Genomic DNA, 24317 nt, shown 5'->3' on the forward strand with positions numbered 1-24317 from the left:
TCTTCCGGCCTCTTATCTAGTCTTTCATTTACTTGGGTAGGTGTGGGAAGGGGAAATGCCGGCTAATGCAAGAAGTGCTATTATTATTGGCTTTACGACCAGAGAAGATTGGTTTGAAAACCTTTTATCACCAGAGCATGACAGGGCAGAACTGGAGGAAAACATACCGATCCTTCGTGCTTACCAGTGAGGATTACAAGGCTGAAAGACAGGCCCATTATGACAGCTGAACTCATATTTTGTGGCTGAAATGAAAATAGAAATTTCTATTTGCTAGAAACTGCTATCATGGAAGACAGCCAGCCGTATCTCAAAGAGCATAATGACTTGGTTCACTGAAGGGCCAACCCTGCCCTCTGAGATGGGACTACCAATGACGAGCGGCAGGATTTGAAGTGCCCTTGAATGGGATGGCATTCTCCTACCTGAGTACCCCAGTTATGAGCAAGTTCTGCAGAACGGGACTCATTTGTGTGACAGATGTCAAAGGAATAGACAGATTCCTGGGCCCCACTGAAGAAGCACAGCATAAGAATGCCAGTTGCTTTAGGCACAGGAATATAGGACAGAGTCTTGAGTACAGTGTGGGGGTGGGGACATTCCCAACAACACAGCTCCTTAGAACAAAGTTTGGAATAGCTGGTGCAGCTGAGCCGGGGCCCAGCACATGATGTTAGCCATCTCCCAAAAGAGAGTGTCATTACCAATACCAATGGATGGCTGTAATTTTCTGTAAGCTCTCTGGGCTATTAAAAAGCCACCTCTGTTCTTAGGTCACCATGGGAAATAGTGTGACCTGCTGAGCAGGAGAGGGGAGCAGAAGGAATGGTAGCTTTTCAGGTGGTTAAGAACCCTCCCTCTGTGACAGAATATCCACACTGATATTCTGCAACTTGTAATTGCACAGCAAGAAACCACAAGAGACACATAACTGGCAGGTGTTGGGGGCCGTTTGTACACTGTGTGGAGTTGTATTGCTGTAATTGGTTAAATAAAGAGATCAATGGCCAATAGCTAAGCAGGAGCATAGGCAGGCCTTCTGACAGAGAGAGGAAATAGGAAATAATCTAGGCACATGGAGGACCTCAGGAGAAACAGAGAAGAAATAGGAGGTACAAGATAGAAGAGAGGTAATGCCACATGATAGAACGTAGATTAATACAAATGGGTTAATTAAGTTATAAGAGCTAGTGACAAGCCTAAGCTATAGGCCAAGCTTTCATAATAAGTCTCTGTGTCATTACTTGGGAGCTAGCTGGTGGGACAGAAAAAGACTCGTTACAGGTGGGCACACAACTCCAGTACCCTATTACCTTGGTGATCCCTTCTAGTAATCCAAGATGCTCGCCCTCTCCAAACAAACAAATTCAGCACAAGAGATTAAGACAATTTCCCAAGGTCACATAAGGAACAGAGGTGGGGCAGATGATTCATTTTAATTAAGTCTTGGGTGACCCAGATTATTTCAAGACATTTAAGAAGTATTGTCGAGATCTGCTTTATAGCATAATGTCTGTAATTAAAAATATTGCATTGCAATACTTACAGTTTTGCTAAGAGGGTTCTTAGCATGGGAGAAAGGAGGGAGGAGAGAGAAGGGAGGGGGAGGTAGAGGGGGGGAAGAAGAAAGGGAAGCTTGCTTTGGAGATTGTGACAGGGATGGCTGTACAGGTGTATAATCTGAAGTTATACACATTGAATAGTTACAGCTTTCTGCATGACAATCATGCCTGAATAAAGTGATTTAAATACATTAATAAGATCCTTGCTAACACCAAGTATTTTACGTGTATTATCTTATTATTTTTTAACATTCCTATTGCCATTTTTCAGACCAGGAAATTGGCCTACCAAAGGTAGTCGCCCAAGTTTGCCCCTCTAGGATACACCCATGATTCCATGTCTTTTCCCAGCTATCCAGTTACAGAGCTTCAAGATGCCCGCAAAGCCGAGGCAGGGTACAGGACATCCAGTTTCTTCTTTCAGTGTTGCTTGTGCTTTCTAATGTCATTTAATTTGCTCCAAACAAATTTCCTTATTCAAATCTTCCATCCCCGCTTTCCCGTTCTGCTGTGGGTAACTTATGTATCTATGGGCTCCTTTCACTAATGGCGTGGCCTCCCCTCCTTATGGCTGACTTGATGTCATCAATACCACATCCCTCCACCCGAATCCCCTTTAAGTCCTTCAATCAAATTTATCCAGAAGGGCTATCTGTTGCAAAATCAGAGGCGGGCAGGCAGATACCAGAACAGAAATTGGAGCCTGGTTCCTTTTTTTTTTTTCTTTTCTTCCCCACTTTTTCTGTGTTTCCTCCCACTGGCTAAAGCCCTAATCCCCTGCAGTCTGCCTCAGACCCACATGGCTCTCCTAAACCTCCAAGGTAACCAGGGCCCTGTTAGCAAAATCCAAGCAGGTGCTTGCCCAGTCATCAGCCTTCGGCCTCGTCTTCGGCAATGCTCATCACCACTGGTGAGCCTGTGTCTGTCTAGCTCGCTGTCTCCCTCCTCCGCACTTCCTGACACCTTCCTTCCTAAGCTGCCTTCCTCCTGCTTTTGACTTATGGTCTCCGCTTCTACTGAGGGCTGAGCGAACAAGCTCTGTATCATTCTGGCGTCTCTCTGTGCCATTCCCTCAGAAAGCTGTCCACCACCCCTGCCCTCACGCTCCTCAGCTGACGACCAAAACTCTATGACCACGTGATGTAAGCAGCTGCCGCCTGCCCTGGCCTCACAGCCAAACTCCAGCTCCCATTTCCAACCTCTACCGGGCTTTGAAACTGAACTTATTCCATACCAACCTCAGGACCTTTTCCAGAAGTCTCTCCTGAACCATTTCCCCCTCTCCCCACCCCCGGTCTTAGGGTGGTGATGGGTCTTCCTGCCTTTGACATCAACAGATCTAAGTTGTACACCTTTGTAGAAGTTAGTGCAATCATTTGAGTCCTGCTGCTGTGGGCTTCAGTAGGAACCCCTGGGTGGACCATGTTGATTCTGAAGTTGCTGCCCAGGATTTTTGCTCTTTAGACATGAACAGTAGAACCTGAAATATTCTCTAAATCCTGTTTACAACAATGAAACCTTCATAATGAGAATGAGATTCAAAAAAAAATTTTAAAAAGGCCAGCCCTGCCGGGCGGTGGTAGCACACACCTTTAATCCCAGCACTCAGGAGGCAGAGGCAGGCGGATCTCTGAGTTCGAGGCCAGCCTGGTCTAAAAGAGCTAGTTCCAGGACAGGCTCTAGAAACTACAGGGAAACCCTATCTTGAAAAAAAAAAAAAAGGCCAGCCCTCCAGGGCATATGAACCCTGTCCTCTTCTCAGTACCCCTCCCCAAGTATTCTGAGTATTTCCTATTCTACCTTCCCTGCTGAAAAGAGACTGCAAAAAGAAGAAGAAAAAATCCTTTTCCAAAAGACTTTACTTGACCTCCTAGTCGCTGAGTGTATCTTGCCTCACACCTTACGGAGAACAGAGAGTTAGGAGATGAAGGAGCCCGTGACCTGAGATCTACTGACAAGGGGTTAGTGTCGGCCAATGCTTCGCTCCTCTTACACACTTCACGCTTGCCTTACAGTCCAGCCGAGGTCACCAGCCCCACTGTTTCCTTAGAGAATCGAATCTAGGCCCCCACCACACAACCATACGCTTTGAAACACCACTAAGATAATTTGCCTCTTGATTTCCTCCCACCCCCAAGCTTTCCAAACTCAAAGCAAGCTCATTAGAAAGTACTCGACTTTTTCACCCCTAACCCAGAGTGCCCATGGCACAAAGTCTAAAGTCTTTAGGGCTAATGTCAAAGACATATTAGAAGGAGCCCCCAAGGGACAATTCCTCCTCCATACACAGGCCATTGTCCTCTACAAATGCCTTCTTCCTAATTTCTTTCTGATTTGTCCAGTGTTTCTTACCTCCTGGAACACAGAGAAATAACAGCATTTTGTCACTTGCTCAGATATTGCATGGTTTTATTAAGTTAATATGAAACCTGGTTAAAAAGTAATGAAATTGAGTGTACAAGCCTCACTTCAATCGATATCATTATTTTCTATTACTAAGCGCCACCATGGAGTCTTCTGTTGTTTTCGATTTGTATTTGGAGAATCTGAACACCTCACGGGAAACTGGGGGGGGGGGGGATTACGTGATCCATCTCACCAGTTCCTAGCCACCATTATTTCAAACCCCTGTGGTTGACAGTCACAGATCCACCCACAGAGCTTGCAATATTTTCTGAGAAGCACACTTAGAACATCTTGTTCCCTAGGAAGATTAGAAACTCCAATAGGGGACCGGTCATATCTTGCACCCCAACTTGACCTCTCCCTCCCCAAAGGGTTGAGTTCTCTACTGAGCACAGTGTAGGAACCTTTTCCCACTCGGTTCGTGAAAAGTGGTGGATCCCCACAAGGCTATGGAAGGGGGTCGGTTGTCAGGGTTCGGACACAGCCTGAACCAGTGCACAGAGGATGCCATCGTATGCCTGGGTCGAACTTCCCTTACGCAAAGATGATCTTACAGGACGAGTTTCCCCCGTGAGTCAAGCCCTTCCACCAATAGCACCTAGCGCTTACATTCTGTCCCTGGAAGTCAGCCCACTAAAACAGGTGTGATATTTATATCAGTCCAGAACATTGATCTAAGTGTCAGATCCTGAAGGAAAAGGAACCGGGAGGCTTATTTTTAAGGGGGGGAGGGGAACTTCCTAAAAAATGCTGTTCACAAACACAACATTTCAAGGACAGGAAATAACAGAAAGCGCCTCTTGTTTACCCAAGAGGTGACTGGCCTCATTCTTAAGACTGCCAGGAGGCCTGAGCTACCCTGCCACTCTGAGATAAATGATGGGTGCATGGTTTTCAAGCTCTCAGGTTCAATTCCCAGGATTCTCAGCCTTGGAGTCAATAAGGCATGCGCCAACCAACCAAGAAGCAAAAGGAAACAGATAAAATAAACCATGTGGTTTGGAAACAAGATTCCGGAGTTGAAAAACTGGCTCTGACATTTGGTTTTCTGAGCCTTGATGGCCTTAGCAAGAAAATGGGAGGAAATGAGCTTTTCCTTAAATGAGTATCAGAGATGGAAATAATAACAGCTAATACTTGCTGGGTTCTGCTTTTGTGCCAGGCACTAACACGACGTGCTTTTTAAGTGAGTCATCCACATTTCAATATTCAGAGGCAGATAGCATCACATCCTCCATTGCAAACATAAGGACACTGAGGGATGAAGAGGTTATAGTATCTGTCCAAGGTCCTTGCCTTGGATGGTTCTAAAACCAGGTGCTCAATCTTCAAACCTAGGTTGATGTGCTCCTGAAAGCACTGGCTACAGGCACATGGCAAGAGACACTAAGCAGAGGGATCGATGGATGAGAGCAGACAAGGGGCATGCAAAGGGGAAGAAGAAAGACCCTTCGTCTATGTTTATGGCATTTCAGGTGTTCCTCCCCCAGCCATCACCAAAGCAGATAATGAGGTCTCTAAAAAACATGTCTCTCCAAATTACCCCAAAGTTATCCTTTTCCAGGCCCCTTCCTGTGGAAGAATATAAGATAAATTACCCTCCACTTAGAACATACAATGACACACATCCTGCCTGGTTCAAAAATATCCCCCAACCAATCACAACCAAAGGCCTAAAATGCACTCACCCATCTGCCCTACAGACTGTATTCCAACTCTGTTTAGAGTAAACTCTCTTTACTGCTAGAGGTCCTCTCCTTCTCTCCAAGAGCAGTGCTGGACTTGGAACTCAGGACCTTGAGCTTGTTAGGCAGATACTCTACCACTAAGCTAGATCCCCAGCCTGCCTTTTCTTTGTTTGAAACCTAGGTATGTCTTGGGGACCAACAAGCTCCAGAATCCTGATCACTATTTCTGGGGCATCCATGGGGACCCCTCGGTGTTGTCACTGCAGAGTTCTTGGTATTGTCAAGGTGATGATAAGACACCCTCCCCTCTCCACACACAACTCATGTAAGGCAAACCTGGCACTGCATGTCCTGTGCTGTCTTGTGGCTGCACAGCCTTAATGAGAGGCAAAGCTGAGTGGTAACCAAAGCTATTGATTGTGACTGTGCCCCAGCACACAGATATTCCTGTGTATAGACAAGGAGGGATGGTATTTGACTATGGGCTTCAAGGCATTTTAAAAATAAACACAGGGGATAGAGTGATGGTGTTAGGTCTCAAACGTGGGACACATGGCTAAAGTGCCTTTTTAACAGATTAAAGTGGACCTGGCCAGCTGGTTCTCCCAGTATCCCTCAATTACTACTGTTACAGGGTTCAGCTGGCAGATCCCAGCTCCTACCCTAAACTTCTTCAGCCCAGGGGCTGGGCTGCCTTTCCCCCAGCTGCCCATTCTATATAACCCACCATTTTGGTTGCCTGGTCCTTTTGATCTACCCTTTAACTTCCTGAGGTCTGGCTCTCTTCTCTTCCCTTCCCCCTCTTCTCAACTGGTCCAGCTCCTCTTCACTCTGGACTCTCCTAGATGTCTCTGCCTTGGCTATGCTCTCCCTTTTAGCTACAATAAACTTTCTCTTCCACCATACTTAAGACCAGTCATGTCCTTCCTTTTTTATTTCTGTATTTTTTTTTATTCAGATGGCTCAGTGGGTTATCATTCCTTATTTACCAGCATGAGTACCTAAGTTCAACTCCTCAGCACCCATCAGAATGATTTGCTTTGGGTTCAATAAGAGACATTGCCTCAAGACAAGAAAGTAATAGAGGCAGACATATGATGTCCTGCTCTGGTTTCTGAGTGAGCACTCACACATGTAGAATGCCACATTCCCATGCATGCACCATATCATACATATCACACACATGTAGTGATATTTTGTTTATAATCTAACAAAAGCTTGCCTGAAGATCAAAATGATGCTATAAACCATGAGTTAGCCATACAGGCCAGGCAGTGGTGGCACACGTCTTTAATCTCAGCACTTAGGAGACAGAGGCAGATGGATCTCTGCGAGTTCAAGGCTATCCTGAGCTACACAAGACTGAATCTGTCTCAAAGAGAAACAGAGCTCAAAGGTGATCCCAGTTTGGGATTCCACACCTTTAATCCCAGCATTAGGGAGGTAGAGACAGGAGTGATATGACTGGATGGAGAGAGGAATATAAGGCGGGAGGAGACAGGAGTTCAGAGACAGTCTGAGGATGAGTCTGAGGTTTCATAGAGATGGGGCAGTCTGAGGTTTCATAGAGACAGTAGCAGTCTAAGAATTTGTAGAGACAGGATGGCCCCTTTAGTCTGAGAATTGGTAGAGGTAAGAACTCTCTAATGAATGGCTGCTATGCTTCTTCTGCATTAACCCCTATCTCTGACTCTGGGTTTTTATTATTAAGGCAAATTAGAATTTTTGCCACACACACAAACATAAGAAAATCAGGTAGGGTATTATACCTGCAATAGTAGTAGGTGGGTGGTTGAGGGAGGAGGGTCATGACCATCCTACATGAACAGGGAGAGTCTGCTTCAAAAAACTAGGAACAGGAGATGTGGTTGAGTACTTGCCTATTGTGAACCTGGCCCTGTGTTCAGTTCCCAGCGCTGTTAGAAAACAAAGGAAAATATGGACTTACAGAGAGGTTGATGGGACATTCTAAAAGATACAGAATCACAAGGTGGAAATCTCTGTGACTGGACCCACTCACTCTGTGAGAGCTTCTGTCAAGGCATCCATCCTAAAAAAGGACCCATTTGGCACACATGCGAACTCATTTGGGCCCAGTTCTCTACTTCTGAAGGTGAAACCAAGCACAGATTCTTCCCTCTGATGAAGTAATTTTATCACCATAATTTGGGACCCTCAGAGTCAGTGTGGAGTGAAGAAGGGTAGCAGACCAAGAGAGCAGAGGCCACGGTTCTTCCGTCAGCAGGACAAAGGAGAAAGGAGAGAAGGTTTCTACAAGACCTGAAAACCTGCAAGTGGTGCTGGAATGGGTCCCCTAATCAAAAGGAGAACAGTCCCATCTGGCAGTGCTAGCAGAGTCGTGGGTCACAGCATAGACTGAAGGCATGTCCTGTTTGGATCACAGCAAGTCCCTTGAAGGAGCCTGGGTTAGGGCATAGACACATGGAGAAGGGTCCCCGATATCCAGGGACTAAGAGACCTTACACAGGTAACTCATCAAGCTTCTCCAGTTAGCACCTTATCAGACATTATCCTTCATTCTCTCCTTTTTATCTCTGTTATAATTCAAAGCCTACTGGCTTCATCCAGTCTGGTGAGCAGAGAGAAATGGTGTTGCTGTAGAGAGACTATTCTTAGAAGGAACAGGATCAACAAAGGATGTTGTCCCAGGAGTTTATGCAAACCCAAACACCATGAGATGCACTTATAAAATATTGTCCTGGATTTGTCAGATCTGCAACTTTGAAAGTCAAGAAAGGAATTATAAAGCAAAATATGACAGATAGGAATTCTTTTTCATTATGTTTAACGTTCTAGTCACTCTTTTATTGCTATGAAGAGACACCATGACCAAGGCAACTATTATAAAAGAAAGCATTTAATTTAATTTGGAGGCTTGCTTACAATTTCAGAGGTTTCGTCCATTACCATCATGGTGGAAGCATCAACACACAATGAGCTAGGGCAGTAGCTGAGAGCTACAACCTGATTCACAAGCTGAGTCTCTCGGATTGGCCACACCTCTTAACACTCCTAATCCTTTCAAATAATGTCATTCCCTAGTGACTACACATTCAAATATATGAGTCTATGGGGGACATTCAGACCACCACAATGACACAGTTCTCCCCATAGCAAACCAAAACCCCAACCATCACAAAATTATCTGTGCTATCATAGACTCCAAAAGCAAGATACCTGAACTTCAAACCTTGCCTCTGTAGGGCTCCTCAAAGCTTCATAGTTCTTTTTTTTTTAAAAAAAAAAAATTATTTATTTATTTATTTATTTATTATGTATGCAATATTCTGCAGGCCAGAAGAGGGCAGCAGACCTCATTACAGAAGGTTGTGAGCCACCATGTGGTTGTCGGGAATTGAACTCAGGACCTTTGGAAGAGCAGGCAGTGCTCTTAACCACTGAGCCATCTCTCCAGCCCCCATAGTTCTTGAAAAATAAAAAATTAAAATAATTTTTAAAAATTATCAGATCATAAAATGTGAAAGGGTCATAATTTGTTGAGAAAAACAAAAACAGGGGCTTCATATAAAAATGAGCATTTATATCTTATTAAATTAAAAAGTCATGCTCAAGCCCCACCCCCACCCCAAAAGGGAACACTGTAGGCAGAGATGGCTGAGCAGTTAGGAGCACGTGATGCTTTTGCAGAGGACCCAAGTTCGATTCCTAGCACTCATGTTTAGTAGCTCACAACTGCCAGTAACTCCAGCTTCCGGGGAATCCAACACCTGTGACCTCTGCAGGCAACTGTACTCATCTGTACACAGCCACATATAGAAACACAATTAGGAAAAATAGGTTTTTTAAAACCAATACTGAATGTCTCAACATGTATTTTAAAACTGAAATTAGATGCAAACTCATTAGGGCTGACTTGCATCAGTTGCTCATGCAGGTGGCCCTCTTCTGAGAACTCTCCTGAAACCTTAGCGTGATCTGAGAACTCTCCTGAAACCTTAGCGTGATCTGAGAACTCTCCTGAAACCTTAGCGTGATCTGAGAACTCTCCTGAAACCTTAGCGTGATCTGAGAACTCTCCTGAAACCTTAGCGTGATCTGAGAACTCTCCTGAAACCTTAGCGTGGCACAGTTTTAGTTTTTATGGCTTTGATTTTTGATGACCACTCAAAATTCACATCAAAATAAAATGACCTGTTTTAGAGACATTGTGAACATTTAAAGGGACACATAACTTAGGCTCGCAAAAGTGGAATGCACCTTTATTTGGCTGAAATTCTGAGGGGAGAATAAATGAGTTTTGTTTCATTTTGTTTGGGGAGTATCCTTTTTTGTTGTTTTACAATTTATTTATTTCTAATTTATCTCTGAAAACCAATTTCTTATGGCATAAAGAGAAAAAAATACCTGGCTCCCATATGTCTTATAAAACTAAAACATTTTGCTGGGCAGCGATGGTGCAGGCCTTTAATTCCAGCACTCGGGAGGCAGAGGCAGGCGGATCTCTGTGAGTTAGAGGCCAACCTGGTCTACAGAGTGAGTTCCAGTTCTGGCTCCATAACTACTGAGAAACCCTGTCTCGAAAAACCAAAACCAACCAAACAAACAAAACAAAAGCTAAAAGGTTTTTAGTGTACTGTGTTCATCCATTTGGGATGGAGGACAGCACTCCATAAACTAGGAGCTTATGAACGAAAGAAACTTGTTTCTCACAGTTCTAGAGGCTAGGATGCCCAAGGTCAGGTGCTAGCAAATTTGGAATCTGGTATGGCCTTTGCTTGGTTCACCTCACTGCGTGTGTCCTCGTATGTTAGGGGCAAAGTTCCCATGGCCGATTCTACAGCCTTATCCACGGGGCTCTATCCTTAGGACTCGCTCCTCTCCCCTAAAGCTCCCTTTCTTAAAGGCATCACCTTTTGAGTTAGGCTTTCAAGAAGACACAAGCATATAGACTGCAGCAAAAGAGGTAGAGGAGGGTGCGGAAGTAAAATAAATAAGAAGGTGGAAGGGAGACAGCACGCTTCCATCCCCCTTCCAGCTTCTTCCTCTTCCTGCTCCCCCAGACTGCCTAAGCAAACTGAGGTCTGGCTGGGCGGCACTCTCTGTGGAGTCTATTCACTTATAGCAGTTCTCTGAGAAAAATGCTTGCTGAGCATTTTGTTTCTGATCTCCATTTATTAAGAATTGTTGGGACAGGGCGACAGGGAGAGGGTATGGTTTAAACTACAGAAATGAGTCCCTCTCGCAAACCCATCTTGGATGATTTAAGTTTTAAAATGAGACCTGAACTCTTCAGACGTTAATAATTTTTTCTCCTGGGCTTTAAGGGACTTGATGCCATTCAAGGCTAACATACACACACACAAATGATACACAAAAATCAGATTTATCAAAAAGAAACAATGAGGTTGTTGGTCTTTTCCCAGTTGGTTTATCAGGTTATTTCCCTAACTAACCAACTCCCTGTTTCATGTAAGACAAGTTTGTTAGAATTTTAAAAAACTTTTTGTAGGCAGGCGGTGGTGGTGCACACCTTTAATCCCAGCACTTGGGAGGCAGAGGCAGACGGTTCTCTGTGAGTTCGAGGCCAGCCTGGTCTACAAGAGCTAGTTCCAGGACAGGCAAAAAAAGCTACAGAGAAACCATGCTATGAAAAACAACAACAAAAACAAAAAAAAAATTGTAATGAGTCTTTCTCTGTCTCACCAGCCAGCTCCTAAATAATGACACAGAGACTTACTTTTAATGATGAAAGCTTGGCCTTAGCTTAGGCTTGTTCCTAACTAGCTCTTATAACTTACATTAACCCATTTCTACTAATCTACATTTTACCATGCGGCTTTTTACCTTTCTTTCATTCTACATACACGACTCCCTCCATGCCTCATTGGCATCTCTCTGCACCTTGATTCTCTCCTCCTGCATCCTCTCTCTGCCCAGAAGTCCCATGTATGCCTACTGCCTCGCTATTGGCTGTTCAACTCCTTATCAAACCAATCACAGTAATGTATCTTCACACAGCATACAAATATCTCACTTTCATCTGACATACTTCTATTATGTTTCCTATTTTTCATGCTCAAAATAAACACAAATTCTCCATGTGATGAGTCTGAATGGGAGCCCCAAACAGATTTTAATCAACAAATCTTACCTTGGGCACAAAAGACTGAGTATAAACTTTGATTTAATGGGGGCCAGGCACCAGTAACTCAACCCAGCCAACAAAAAAAAAGTTCATTTCTCCAAGGATGCATCAGTGTCTCGATGACGGGGCCCTTCATCCTTCTTTGGTTTTCATTCATGTTCCCCTGTAAAATTTAAAGATCACATCTACATGTGGTATCGAGAAAAGGGTGAATATTTGACATGACCAAGGAGAAAAACGTGAACTATCCTAGCCTTAGATCCAGCTCAGCCTCAGAACTGCCTATTCTCTGAGTCCCTTATATGTCTCTGGTTCAGAATAAGGCAAAGGATTTGATCTCTTCATATGAGAGCAGAGTGATGGCACTCAGAGCATCTTCCTCCCAGGGCTATGTGCAGACTTAAGGAAGCCCTTGGTTCATGGCAAACGTGCCCATGCCTACTGGATGGTATAATGTGGGAGTGTTACGCAAGTTCCAATCTGCTGTTCAGTAGAGCAATTGCTGAGTGTGGAAGGGGGTCGAGTTTGGAACTGGATGATGGCTGGGTCTTGTGACTTTTCCATCCTCACAAAACCGAGGGCTACTATAGAGAGCACAATCTTAAGAGTGCATTTAATAAACTGGCGTGGAATAGAGAGCACCCTCTATGTTTTCAGAGCTCCCCAGATGATCCGAAGGCTTTCTGAGGCCTGTAGGCCTGAGCATCTGCTGACCACCGGTGTGGTCTGTTGGATGCTGGCATTATCCATTACACCAGTATCCCACACGCCACTAAATGACAAGTCCCTCAGATGCTGGAGCCCAAATCTAAATGGAAAACACTGACTGAAGGAGCTTGGGCTCTGCCAGATGGGGTTGGTTTGCTTTCAGCTGTGGTGGTGGTAACAGGTATAAAGGATCCTCTAAGACAGGTGAGATTAAAACCCATGGCCACTACTGTATCAGGAGCTGGGACTACGGGCTATGCCAGGATAAGAACCCAGCGCTTTAAACTAGCAATTTAACTTTTCTTTTTTCTTGTTGTACTTTCTTGCTGTTTTCCTTGAGTTTTACAAAAAAAAAAAAAAACAAACAAACAAAAAAAAAAAAACAAAAAAACCCAGGAGGATACAATTTCCCCTGTCTAAAGAAATTCTGACTTGAGTTCCTTGTCTACTGTCTACTTAGAAGCATGACAGTGGTGTTGGCTCCTGCTCCCTCCCACTGAGGGCTGGCTCCAGATAAAATCTGGGAGCAGATGGGGAGACTGTAAGCATTTAGTGGGCTAGAGTTAGTATAGGTGGTCATGCAATATACAGAGAATGAGGGCCTGACATTCCCTGGGGGACTGGGGACCATCAGAGGACAAGTCCCTCCCATAGAGGATTCTCAGTCATGACACTAGACATGGGCATCAACTCACTAACGGTCATATCACAGGAATAATCATGTCTTCAAGAGATCTCAGGGTACCTGTGGAGTTTGGGGGGGGTCATGGAATTTTCCTGTTTGTTGGGGGGGGATGTGACTATGCTTATTTGGTAGGAAACTTCTCATTTTAAATTATACCAGAAATAATTCACCTATACCCCAAGTCCCATGTCCCGACCAGAATAAAGCTATATCAATGTCTTACACTTCCTCTGCCCACCTCCTCCCTACTTCACGTCTACCAGGACAGACAATGGGACTCCCTGTCTTGGGTTCAAAGTTTCTTGGTAATTTTGTGACTAAGGATCTTTTTTATTTTTCCGTGAGGCTGAGACCACAGGGGATCCAGGAGAGGGAAAGTTGACCATAGTGAAGGAGCTGATGAGGAGCATTGGGGGAAAGAGGATGGGATCTGTCAATGGAGCCCTTGGTAAAGTAGGGCAGGGAGGGACACAGAGTGCAAACTGAGGATGCTCCGCTGTGCGTCATGGAGTCCTCCGCTCTGGAATCTGTCTTCCCAGGCAGCGGGGTGGGGGAAGCTCCAGCTCTCCTGGACCTTGCTTCTCCCCAGCTCTACTGGGTTACCTTCAGAGTCACCTAGTCCGTCTTGTTTGGATTGGTTTCTTTCAACCCAGAGATCCTTCCTTTAGCTCTGTCCTTTGGGATTCTTGACTTACTAGGGATCCAGGACTCAAAAAGTAACATTAATCAAAGGAAGAAAGAGCACACCTGGGAAAGGTCTGTCACCATCCTGTTGTGAAAGAAACCCATTTTCCAAGACAGAACTGGTAATGGGGTGGGAGTCTAATTTACTTCCTTCCTAGCCCCCTCACACCAGTGCCCAGATATCAGCTTGATGCAACTTGATTTTACCCACGTAGAAACTGAATGTAATTTGGCGTTTGCTAACTCTGTGTGCTGTGATCCGTGTAACAGCCCAATGAAAGCAGAGAGACTCTTGCAACAAGAGATTAAGTGCGTCCTAGAATCCACCCTCTAACCTATCAAGCAGAACGTTCTGAAGTAAAGCCTGCGGAATGGGCAATTATCAAGATGTCCTCCTTCCTTTGTGCTGGAGGCAGAGAGCCCTGCCAGCCCCCTGGGCAAGGGTGAAGCATAAATTACCCTCAAGCCAGACTTTTGGGTGCCTGACTGGGGAACTCCAGCAGGTCGCCCCATTCTCTTTCGTTACTTAAAAAGCCCTGCTCCTTTCTGATGACCATAAGATAGAACACGATTACTCCTGGGGGGGAACATTCAAAGCCAGTCCCCCCCCCCCCCGACTGCCGGGGGCAAAGGGCTGCCATTTACACACGCATCTTCCCCTCAACATTCTGTTGTCACCCTCTAGCTTTGGAAAGAATATGGCAACTCAGAGCCTGGTCTCTGAGGCTAACTGTGTGTCAAGGAGTCCCGTCAATCATCGTCTCGGCCCTGCCGCTGACTAGCCACGTCACTTTGAGCTCTCTGTACCCCAGTCTCTCTACCTTCAACTTAGCAGGAGCACCCCTCTCATAGGGCTGTAAGAATTAGACATTAATTCATTTAGTTCGTGGGACGAACTCGGCCAGCTCTTGACCCTATGTTGGAAATAACATAAGGAAGAGAAGAGAGTTGTCATCATGATGGCAGAACCCACGTTCCCCAGCCTCACTCCCATTCACAGAAATCCAACCTGCAACTGTCCACCATGCCACTTTTGAAGAAAATGCAATTATTATTTGGGGCATGGATTAAGGAGGAAAACGAAGAAATGGTGACCTGCCACCCTCTGGCCATGTACCTGACCACACATCAGCATTCTAGACCCACCTCAGCACCTCCCTCAGCATCCATGCAGAAGCGCACTTGCTAAGGACCACTCTGGAGGGCCGACAGATGGAAGGACAGTAGGAGGATGAGTGTGGGAAGGAAGGACGCTGCTCAGGACCCCAGCCCAGGGTGCATGATTGGGTTTCTTTGTACTGAGCTAAATGCTGGGTTTCTGTTTCTGTCTTGGATAAAAGATGGATTTTAAACAGCAATAATACATTGTTTCTGCTTTGGAAAGAAATAGGCAGGGTGCTAAAGGAGAGGTCAAAACGGAGGGTCACAGACCAAAGGATCAACGGAAGGTACTCCGTTCAAGTCAGGAAATAGTAGCCCAGCTAACATGTAGAGGCTCCCACATGGGACAGAGGCTGTGGTCAAGGAACTGAAAAGCAACTCAAGTGTCCCCTGCATAAAGAGGGAGGGAGGTGCCTGAGGAGGGGATGTGAGAACTGGCAGGCCCCTGAGGGGGGCGAGTTGGGGGACTGGGGTGCTCTCAGAGCTCCTCCCCACTTCCTCCACATTTCCTAGCTACTTCGGTGCCAGCAGGAGACAGGCGGAAACTGTTTTTAGCAAGTCACAATAACGAACAGTACTTAAGCTGCTTACTTACAGGAGATAGTAGTTAAAAATATCTCTGCCCATGCAGTGGGAGTTTCTTCAGGGGGTAGCTTGGTCTTTCACGGATACAATTTGTTTCAGGGATAAAATCTTCCTATAACAAAACACATCCAGCCATTGCATCACCCAGGATGTAATAAAGACTGGTAACACCCAGACATGTGGCTTTCGGTGTGAAGAGATCTGTGTCCCCCATATGTGTCATATAAATGGGGTCATGTGTATATGTATGTGTGTGTGTGTGTGTGTATGTATGTTCTTCCCTCTCTCCATCTTATGGAGTTCATTTCCTTTAGATTGAGAAATAAGATTAAGTCAAAGAGGAAGCAAAGAAAATGACTATTCCCATGGGTACCATAACCAATACCCAATGACAAATGTCATCCTACCAGCCTGGCATAAGCTAGACTGTGTGGCTTGATCAGCTCTAAAAACTGAGGACTCTTTTGACTCTTCACTGGAATACCTTTAAATTCAGATCCAGATCACCAAGCTGCGTGTTTGCAGGAAACATCAAGAACTGGGTGTATCTACCATAGGTCAGAAACCCTCCCTAAGCCTACAGAAAACATCAAGCAGCCAAAACAGCTTATTAAACTATAGAAGCCATTTCTTTCCAACTGTGGCCCTACAGAGACCCTCACATAAATGTTTTCTTCTGTGCTGGAACTTCTGTGAGCAGAGGGTGAGAGAGCCTGCGCGGTCCACTGGAGCACGCCAGGACCTCTGCCTGGTGAATGTTGTGCCCATGAACTGCCCGCATTAACCTCCTCCACGTCTCTTCCTCTGGAAGCCTGCCCTGACTCCCAACCATGCAGGTACCTGCACAGTCAGGCTCAGGACCCGTGTCCTCTCCCGGGTGAGGGTCACAATGTCACATGGTTTCTATGGTCACTTCACTAATGCCTGCTTCCCTCACGGGACTTCAAGTTCCAGGTCCCACATTTACCAGCAAGGGCCTAGTTTCGCCAGAAGCCCTGACCTTCGAGTGAGCTCTGTGGGATGTCAGGAGGCTGCACACCCTCTCATGGAACTTCTTCCACGTAGACTGGGAGCGAGGTTGGAACCTGCCCGACAGAGGAAATGGAGGAAGCGTTATGCAGCTGCTAAAAATGATGCTGACTTAGAGTACTTAAACATGGATTGAAACTTAACCATAAGCTAAAGTGTCAGGATGCAAAATGGTACACCTATGATCTTAATGCTGGCATCAAATCTACATGCCAGGATCACGGGAATACATACCACCAGCATGGTTAAAACAAGCTATGCTTGGTGTCCACCTATGAGCAGTTCTTCTTTGGATGTTCTGGTTTTCGGGGAATTTGCTAATGAGAAAAATCCTGTTTTTTCAATCCCAAATTGTATTTTAAAAACTTAACCTCAATTGTTTTCTGCCACAAGGGCTTTATTTTATATCTCATCCAGTTTAGGCCACCCACACGCTGTGCTTTCTCTCTTCCGCAGACGCCTCTGTGCAGAATACTGCTGCCTTCCCACCCAAGCCCCTGCCCTCACTAACTCCCAACCACTCTTCTGGGATTAACTCCATTGCCGATTTCTTGGGAGTCCTTTCCAAGTCTGCCCCTCTCCCCCCACCCCCAGAGGTCAACTGACCCACGAGTTGTTCATTTCACAATGCTTCTGACAGTGGACACTGGCCCCGACTGGTTAATGTGTCCCCTAGACTGAGCCCCAGATGGAGGCTCTGGTTAATATCTCACCCCAAACTTCAGTGTGGAGGCACATACACCTGTAGTCCTCGCCCTAAGGAGACTGAGGTGGAAGGATCTTGAGTTGAGGGTAGCTTGGTTATACAAAAGACAGCTCACAGTAGGCAATGACTATCACAGTGGGGGCTGGAGAGTATTGTTTGAGGGCTTGGAGGGGTGACTCGTAATTAAGAGCATTTGTGGCTCTGACTGGGGACCTACGTTCAGTTCCCAACACTCCATCTTCTGCCTCACAACCACCTGTAAGTCCAGTGCCAGGGCATCTGCTTCCAGTCTCCACGGGAACGAGCACATGCATAACACCTGGATATACACTCAGTCCACAAGATAAATCATTAAAAAACAATACTGAGCAGTGAATTCATTCATTCTGTATCTGGATATCAAGTCCTAAATTCTGAGGTGTCACGAAGCTAAGGGTGTACACAGAAATGTGATGATGAAAAGTACAGATCCTGATTCCTTGAAATGTTCAAAGAGTTTTAGCAATCCAGGTAAGTCATTCTGTTAATGTGTGAGGAACACTAGAGTGGCACACGTATTTGAGATGTCAACAAGGATGGCATCAAGGATATATAGAGAACTGCTCATTAGCAGATGATAGAAGTCTGGAGTGGTTGTTAGGGTCACTATGCCGATGACCCCCTGCAGCTCCCCCTGTCGGTGGTTCGTGCCCATTGACCTCCCATCACACCCTTCTCTGGAGCAAGAACATAAGGCCAGGAGTAGGACTGAGTCTACACATCTATTACCTGATGTGGGAGTCCCCTCTGTGTGCTATGATTGCCATGAATGAATAAAGAAACTGCCTTGGCCTGTTGATAGGGCAGAACTGAGGTAGACGGAGGGGACTGGACTGAATGCTGGGAGAAAGAAGGGCAGAGTCGGGAGACGCCATAGATCCACAGCCAGAGACAGATGTGCTGAATCTTTGCTGGTAAGCCACGACCTCCTGGTGATATACAGATTACTAGACATGGGTTAAACTAAGATGTAAGAGGTAGCCAATAAGAAGTTAGAGCTAATGGGCCAAGCAGTGATTTAATTAATACAGTTTCTGTGTGGTTATTTTGGTTCTGGGTGGCCGGGACTAACAAGCGGCCCCCTCCTCGTACAATTACCAACCTAGGAAAACAATAGGCAGCAAATGGCTGCAACCTCAATGCTCTACTGTGTTTCAGAAAACATTATACACATAATTACTGCTCTCCCTAAGAATCTCATGAGAAATACAGCAAGTCTTTAAAACTAGCCACCAACGGGACGCATAGGCCTTGAAGATGCTACAGCTGCATATAAGGAATAGAGCTGTCTCATGCCAGCATTCTCTGTGATTCTCCTTATCCGCACACACAAGAGCATGCTGCAGATGTGGAGGATGGAAGCGGAGGCTCCTTCCTTTGGGACTACATTCTTCACTCTGGTATTCAAAAGACTTTGTCCATCTTCCATTAAAATCTTGGACTGAAAAGCCTAAGATTAAGTCTACCACATGACCCAGCAACCCCACTCCTTGGCAAGGCTCAAAGCACTCCGTATCCTACTCCACAGACACTTGCTCGGCCATGTTTATTTACACCCTATTTGTAATAGCTATGAACGGAAACAACCTACATATCCTTCAGCTGGTGAATAGATAGGGAAAATGTGCTACATATGCACTATGGAATAGTAGTCTGTTGTCAAGAACAACGAAATCATGAAATGTTCAGGTAAGTGGATGGAACTAGGAAAGATCATGATCTGCGTCATGTTAAGTGGGATGAGGTTATGTCTATCTTTTTGTCTAGTTTGTGAGCCCCTGGAAAGTAGAGACGTGTGAGAACAGGTACATTACAAATAGTTGTCTGAGAATTTCACATGCGCTTTGGTGTCAGAAAAGCATGCTATGCTAATTCTGGGAGCTAGGATGGTATCTCTAAACACAGCACAGACAAAAGCCTTAGGCTACCAAGTGTCTGCTGCAGAAAAGCACTGTGGCTGGAAGCAGATGGGTGTTGTGGAATATTAGTGGAAGATGTGTTACATTTGTTTATGTTGTGGAACATTTGCTTAATGATGCAAAGATGTGTTGCCTTCTTTTTAAAAAAAAAAAAATTTCGAGACAAGTTTTCTCAGTGTTTCTTTGGTGCCTATCCTGGAAATAGCTCTTGTAAGCCAGGATGGCCCTGAATTCACAAAGATCTGCCTGCCTCTGGCTCCCAAGTGCTGGGATTAAAGGTGTGGGCCACTACCCCATGGCCAATGTTGCATTCTTTTTTTTTTTTTTTTTTTTTTTTGGTTTTTCGAGACAGGGTTTCCCTGTAGTTTCTAGAGCCTGTCCTGGAGCTAGCTCTTGTAGACCAGGCTGGCCTTGAACTCAGAGATCCGCCTGCCTCTGCCTCCCGAGTGCTGGGATTAAAGGCGTGCGCCACCACCGCCCGGCTCAATGTTGCATTCTTTTATGTTGTGTTTCTTTAACTCTGTGAAGCTGTGTTACTTTGTCTATCTAAAACACCTGGTTGATCTAATAAAAAGCTGAATGGCCAATAGCAAGGCAGGAGAGGGACAGGCAGGGCTGCCAGGCAGAGAGAATAAATAGAAGGAGAAAAAAGAAAAAGGAAGAGCAAGAAAAAAAAAACGAGAAGAGGATGTCAGGGGCCAGTCACCCAGTCCCACAGAATAAGAAGGAAAGAAAGAATACACAGAAATAGAAAGAGGTAAAAGCGCAGAGACAAAAGGTAGACAGGCTAGTTTAAGAAAAACTGGCTAGAAATAAGCCAAAATGAGGCTGGGTGTTCTTAACAAAGAATAAGTCTCCGTGTGATTATTTAGGAGCTGGGTGACAGGACCTCCCAAACAGCAGTGAAAAAGAAGAAAAAAAACTACAGATGGGCCTTTGACCATCGCGGTCATCGTCAAAATAAAACAGGAATACTGCTGCGATCACAAGCCTGCATCTCTAGCTCAGCACCAGTTCCCAGGCTCCAGGTCTTTGAATACTGAATAACACTCTCCTCGCCAACTCGGGGAAAGCACAAGCCGGGGGAAACTAGGCCCATGGCAAGAACAACTGTGACTCTGATCATCTGACCCTGGCAAACCTGGGGTTTTTTTTAATCTGTTACACTATTTCCAATACAGTGAATAATCAAGAATTGGCATTACATTAATATATTTTATGTAATTTTCTCAAATATTTAACATTTTAATAAATTTTAAATTTTATCATTTCTGAAAAATACTAAAAAATAGATTGCTATTTACTTATACTACCTCAAACTCAAGTATAATTCTTGCTAAATTTCCAGGGCCATGTAGGTTCTGGGACTGTTTAAAGTGGGTCCTTCTGGGCGCAGCATTTCTGGGGCAGGGAATGTCTGACTCTCATCATTAACAATGAAGAGAAAAGCTGACTGGCATGTCTCTCTTTCAAAACTGCTTTCTGATTATTTTCATGGTCTTTCCATGGAGTAAGTGACCAACCCCTTCTGCTGGTGTGCCTGAGTAACAGAGTCCCCCAAAACATAGGGCTTTGGCTAACCCTGGCAGACTTAAGCAAACCAAATGGCTATTCAACTTACTTGAGATGCTGACTGGTGAATATAGAATCCCCACTTCACTTTTTGGACAGAGTCTTATACAAATGTTTTTCACTACTTGCAATAATGTAAACAAACCAAGAAACTATGTCTATGCAAAAAAGATATATGCACATTAATGGTGTTTATTGTTGATTGGTGGGCCACGGGTGATTTTTCCCTCAACTCCTTTTTATTGATATATAGCTTCTAAAATGTCTAGTGAACCTCTTCATAGTGTAAAACCAAAAATTTGAGTCTTAAACTTTATGACAGAAGAAAAAAATGGGTATGTGTACATGTGTGCACACATGTATGTGTATGTATGTGTGTATTCATGTATGTGTACATGTGTGCATTCATGTGTGTGTATGCAGCGAAAGACGGGAGATGTAGGGTGCTCCCGTCACTCAATCTAGATTCCCTTGAGACGGGTTCTATCACGGAAGCTCTGTCTTCAACCCAACACCACCCAACTCACCCTGCCAGCAGGACCACACCCGGCTGTTTTATGTGGGTGCTGGGATCCTGGGCTCAGGCCTTTGGCCAGTGCAGCAAGGGTGCATGCACTTCAGGCCAGTGCAGCAAGGGTGCATGCACTTCAGGCCAGTGCAGCAAGGGTGCATGCAATTTCACTCACTGGGTCCATCTCCCGCCTGTTTTTCTGTTGTTTGCCGTGATGGTTTGGTTTGGTTTTTCTTTTGGGCGGTACTAGGGCCTCAGGCATGCTAGACAAGTGCTATACCATTGAGTTACACACTAAACCTACACCAGGTACCCTCAAACACTTTCCCGAGGAAAGAGAAGAAGTTAACGGTACGTTTTGTATAGGCTTGAAAAGGAACGGTCATGGTCAGTCTGAATAGCCCAGCAAAACAGACAGACAGGGCATCCGGACTTTCCTCCTGACAGAGCGCAGGGCTCATCCGGCGAGGGATAGGCACCAGCTGCTGACCTTTCTCCCAGGAGAGGCTCATCCAGGGTGCTGGGAGACCTGGAATGCTGGGAGGTAGAAAGCGAAGTTTCCAGCGGGAGCTCTGCATCCCCTCGGTGAATGGGCGAGGGTTGTCCGGACTTCCTCGGATCTAATGGTGGTGGTGTCTGACTCCTTAAGAGAATGCGCTCGTCAGGCTCTCTGGTGACCTGAGTGACAAGGTGAATTACTCTTGACTTGTAGTTTGGGTTTTGATTTGCCTAATACAGAGGTAGGGGCAGGCTAGGACAAGGAAGCAAAATTGAAGTAAGATAACAGAACATATGGCCAGGGATCACCCACAAATAAAAGAGGGGACCATGGTACAGAAGCCTCAGGAATAAGGGCTCGTAAGGCTCTGTGTTTGGCAACATTAATAAGCCAAGGTAAACTCACACTTAGAACTTTGCTTTCTTTCTTTTTTTTCTGGTTTTTCAAGATAGGGTTTCTCTAACAGTCCTGGCTGTTCTAGAACACACTTTATAGACCAAGCTGGCCTCAAACTCATTGAGATCGGCCGGCCTCTGTCTCCAAGGTGCTAGAATTAACAGTGTGTGCCACCTCTGCCCAACTAGAGCTTTGATTTCTGAGGACACTGGCTTTTTGGTTCTGGGGAAGATGTAATTTTTCAACAAAGTGTGACTGTCCTGTACCTAGGCATGCAGTATACAGTTCACTTCCTTCCCATACACCTCAGTTTGTAGCATAAAAGCTGCGGCTCTCAGTTTGGCAAACTGGTCAAGTTTGAGGACACGATTAGCACCTCACTGTAGAGAGGGATCTGATTGGAGACAGGCAACATAGGTCACTGGTGATAAGGTAATAATCAGTCTATATAAACTCTCCCTTGGCAACAAAAGAAGGGGAGCAAGTCAATGAACCCCACGGTGAAGCAGACAGTGGAGCCTGAGCACCGGTCTGCAGAAACCCTACCGAACCTCCACTGGCCCATGAGCAGCACAGCTAGGAACATAGTCTCCCCACTAACTGCACAGGGCTTGACCTAGACACTGAAAATAAACCATTTTACAGACGTTACTGCTACAATTACCTTTACGTTTGCTTCAAGGCTTTCAAGAGAAGATGCTAGAAGAGAGAGGAGGAGGAGTGTGAGGAGCTCGTTGTTACCAGTTAGCCATATAACTGCTGGCACATTTACCCCACAGAAGAACCAAGATTTTAAACAATAAATGAATGACAAAGGTACTAAATGTTCCCTTGTAAAAATACAAGTTCGCAACTGAGTCTCTCTTGGGGCACTGCAATTCTAGGGAACTTCCTGTCTTCTTGGGGTCCACAGTCAGGTTGTATTTTCAATGACAGCCCAGTTGGAAAGGGGCTGGGGGCAACAAACACGCCATGGAGCAGAAGGTCAGCACCCTTACAGCCTTAAACGGAGGAAACATATCTGTCCAGATGCCCAGAGCCTGGAAGAAGACCCTGTGGATCTAATATAAAGTTCCTATGCTCTACTGTATGAGTCCTGGTTGGCTTCTGGAGATCAGTTAACATAGAAGCTCTTGAGGATACTTGTCTGAGGGGAACATGGCTGTGACATCGAGCCAGTAATACCGAAGAACATAGAGAAACCCAGTGCATCTAAACCACAAATCATCGCCCTAAATGTCTATGAGAGGTAAGTAGATCCCATACTAGTGAGTGGCAAGGATGACCAGAAAGCAAGGCAATAGCCTAACACATACAAGGCCCTAACTCCAAAACAAAACAAAATATTGCAGTACCAAAAAAAAAAAAACTCCAAAAGTAACAAATACACATTAAAAAACTGCAAAGCAAGTGGATTTTTTTCCTTAAGTTTAACAACAAAACGCTCTCCAGATTTATCGTCCCCTTACACTACCAGATGCAATAAGGAAGAACAGAGATTTTTACAGCCTGAGACCATCCTTATCTGGGCACATTTATCTGTGTGTGTAACATGGTTCTGGAAAAGCCACAACCACCACCACACTAAACTGGACAGGGAATTAGCGATGCCAAGTAGCTGCAAACCGATCCAGACCTAGGGACTCCCTGGGCACTCCCCTGCGAGGAGATCAGCACTGCATTAACATCTGTTCTGCTGCTGGCCCTTGTTTCTCAAGGGGCAATCCAGGGCCCAGCAGCACAAGGACCTCATGGAAGCTTGTGAGAAAAGGACCCAGGCCCCATCCCAGCACTTTATTGAGATGTGCAGTTCAACAAGAGCCCCAGCTGGCTCAGAGGCACATGGGATCTTAGAGGGGTGGCTTTATTCTCCCATAGATCTGGAGGTGACGTAAGCATAGAGATAGCCTGGAGCCCCAGGGATTCCAGGACCTCACTCCAGAGAGCTGAACATCTGGAGGTTGTAGCTCTGCTAACACCTCGGCGTAAGACTCATACCCATAACCTCGGGAAACGTCCTCACTCACCAGGAGCAAGAGA

General features: G+C 45.4%; 1 protein-coding gene across 1 annotated transcript in view; it reads right to left on the reverse strand.

Annotated features, from left to right (window-relative positions):
• Positions 1 to 15628: 15628 nt before the first annotated feature.
• Spata6l (spermatogenesis associated 6 like) overlaps positions 15629 to 24317 on the reverse strand; it is a 42890-nt gene continuing 34201 nt past the window's right edge. The window contains exons 10-13 of the mRNA XM_038330814.1: positions 22942 to 22976; positions 21873 to 22060; positions 16607 to 16691; positions 15629 to 15718 (exon numbers count right to left, since the gene is read on the reverse strand). Of these exons, the coding sequence (XP_038186742.1) occupies positions 15629 to 15718; positions 16607 to 16691; positions 21873 to 22060; positions 22942 to 22976 (398 nt within the window). The remainder of the gene's footprint in view (positions 15719 to 16606; positions 16692 to 21872; positions 22061 to 22941; positions 22977 to 24317) is intronic.

This window comes from Arvicola amphibius, chromosome 1 (assembly GCF_903992535.2).
Source record: "Arvicola amphibius chromosome 1, mArvAmp1.2, whole genome shotgun sequence".
Classification (NCBI taxonomy): domain Eukaryota; kingdom Metazoa; phylum Chordata; class Mammalia; order Rodentia; family Cricetidae; genus Arvicola; species Arvicola amphibius.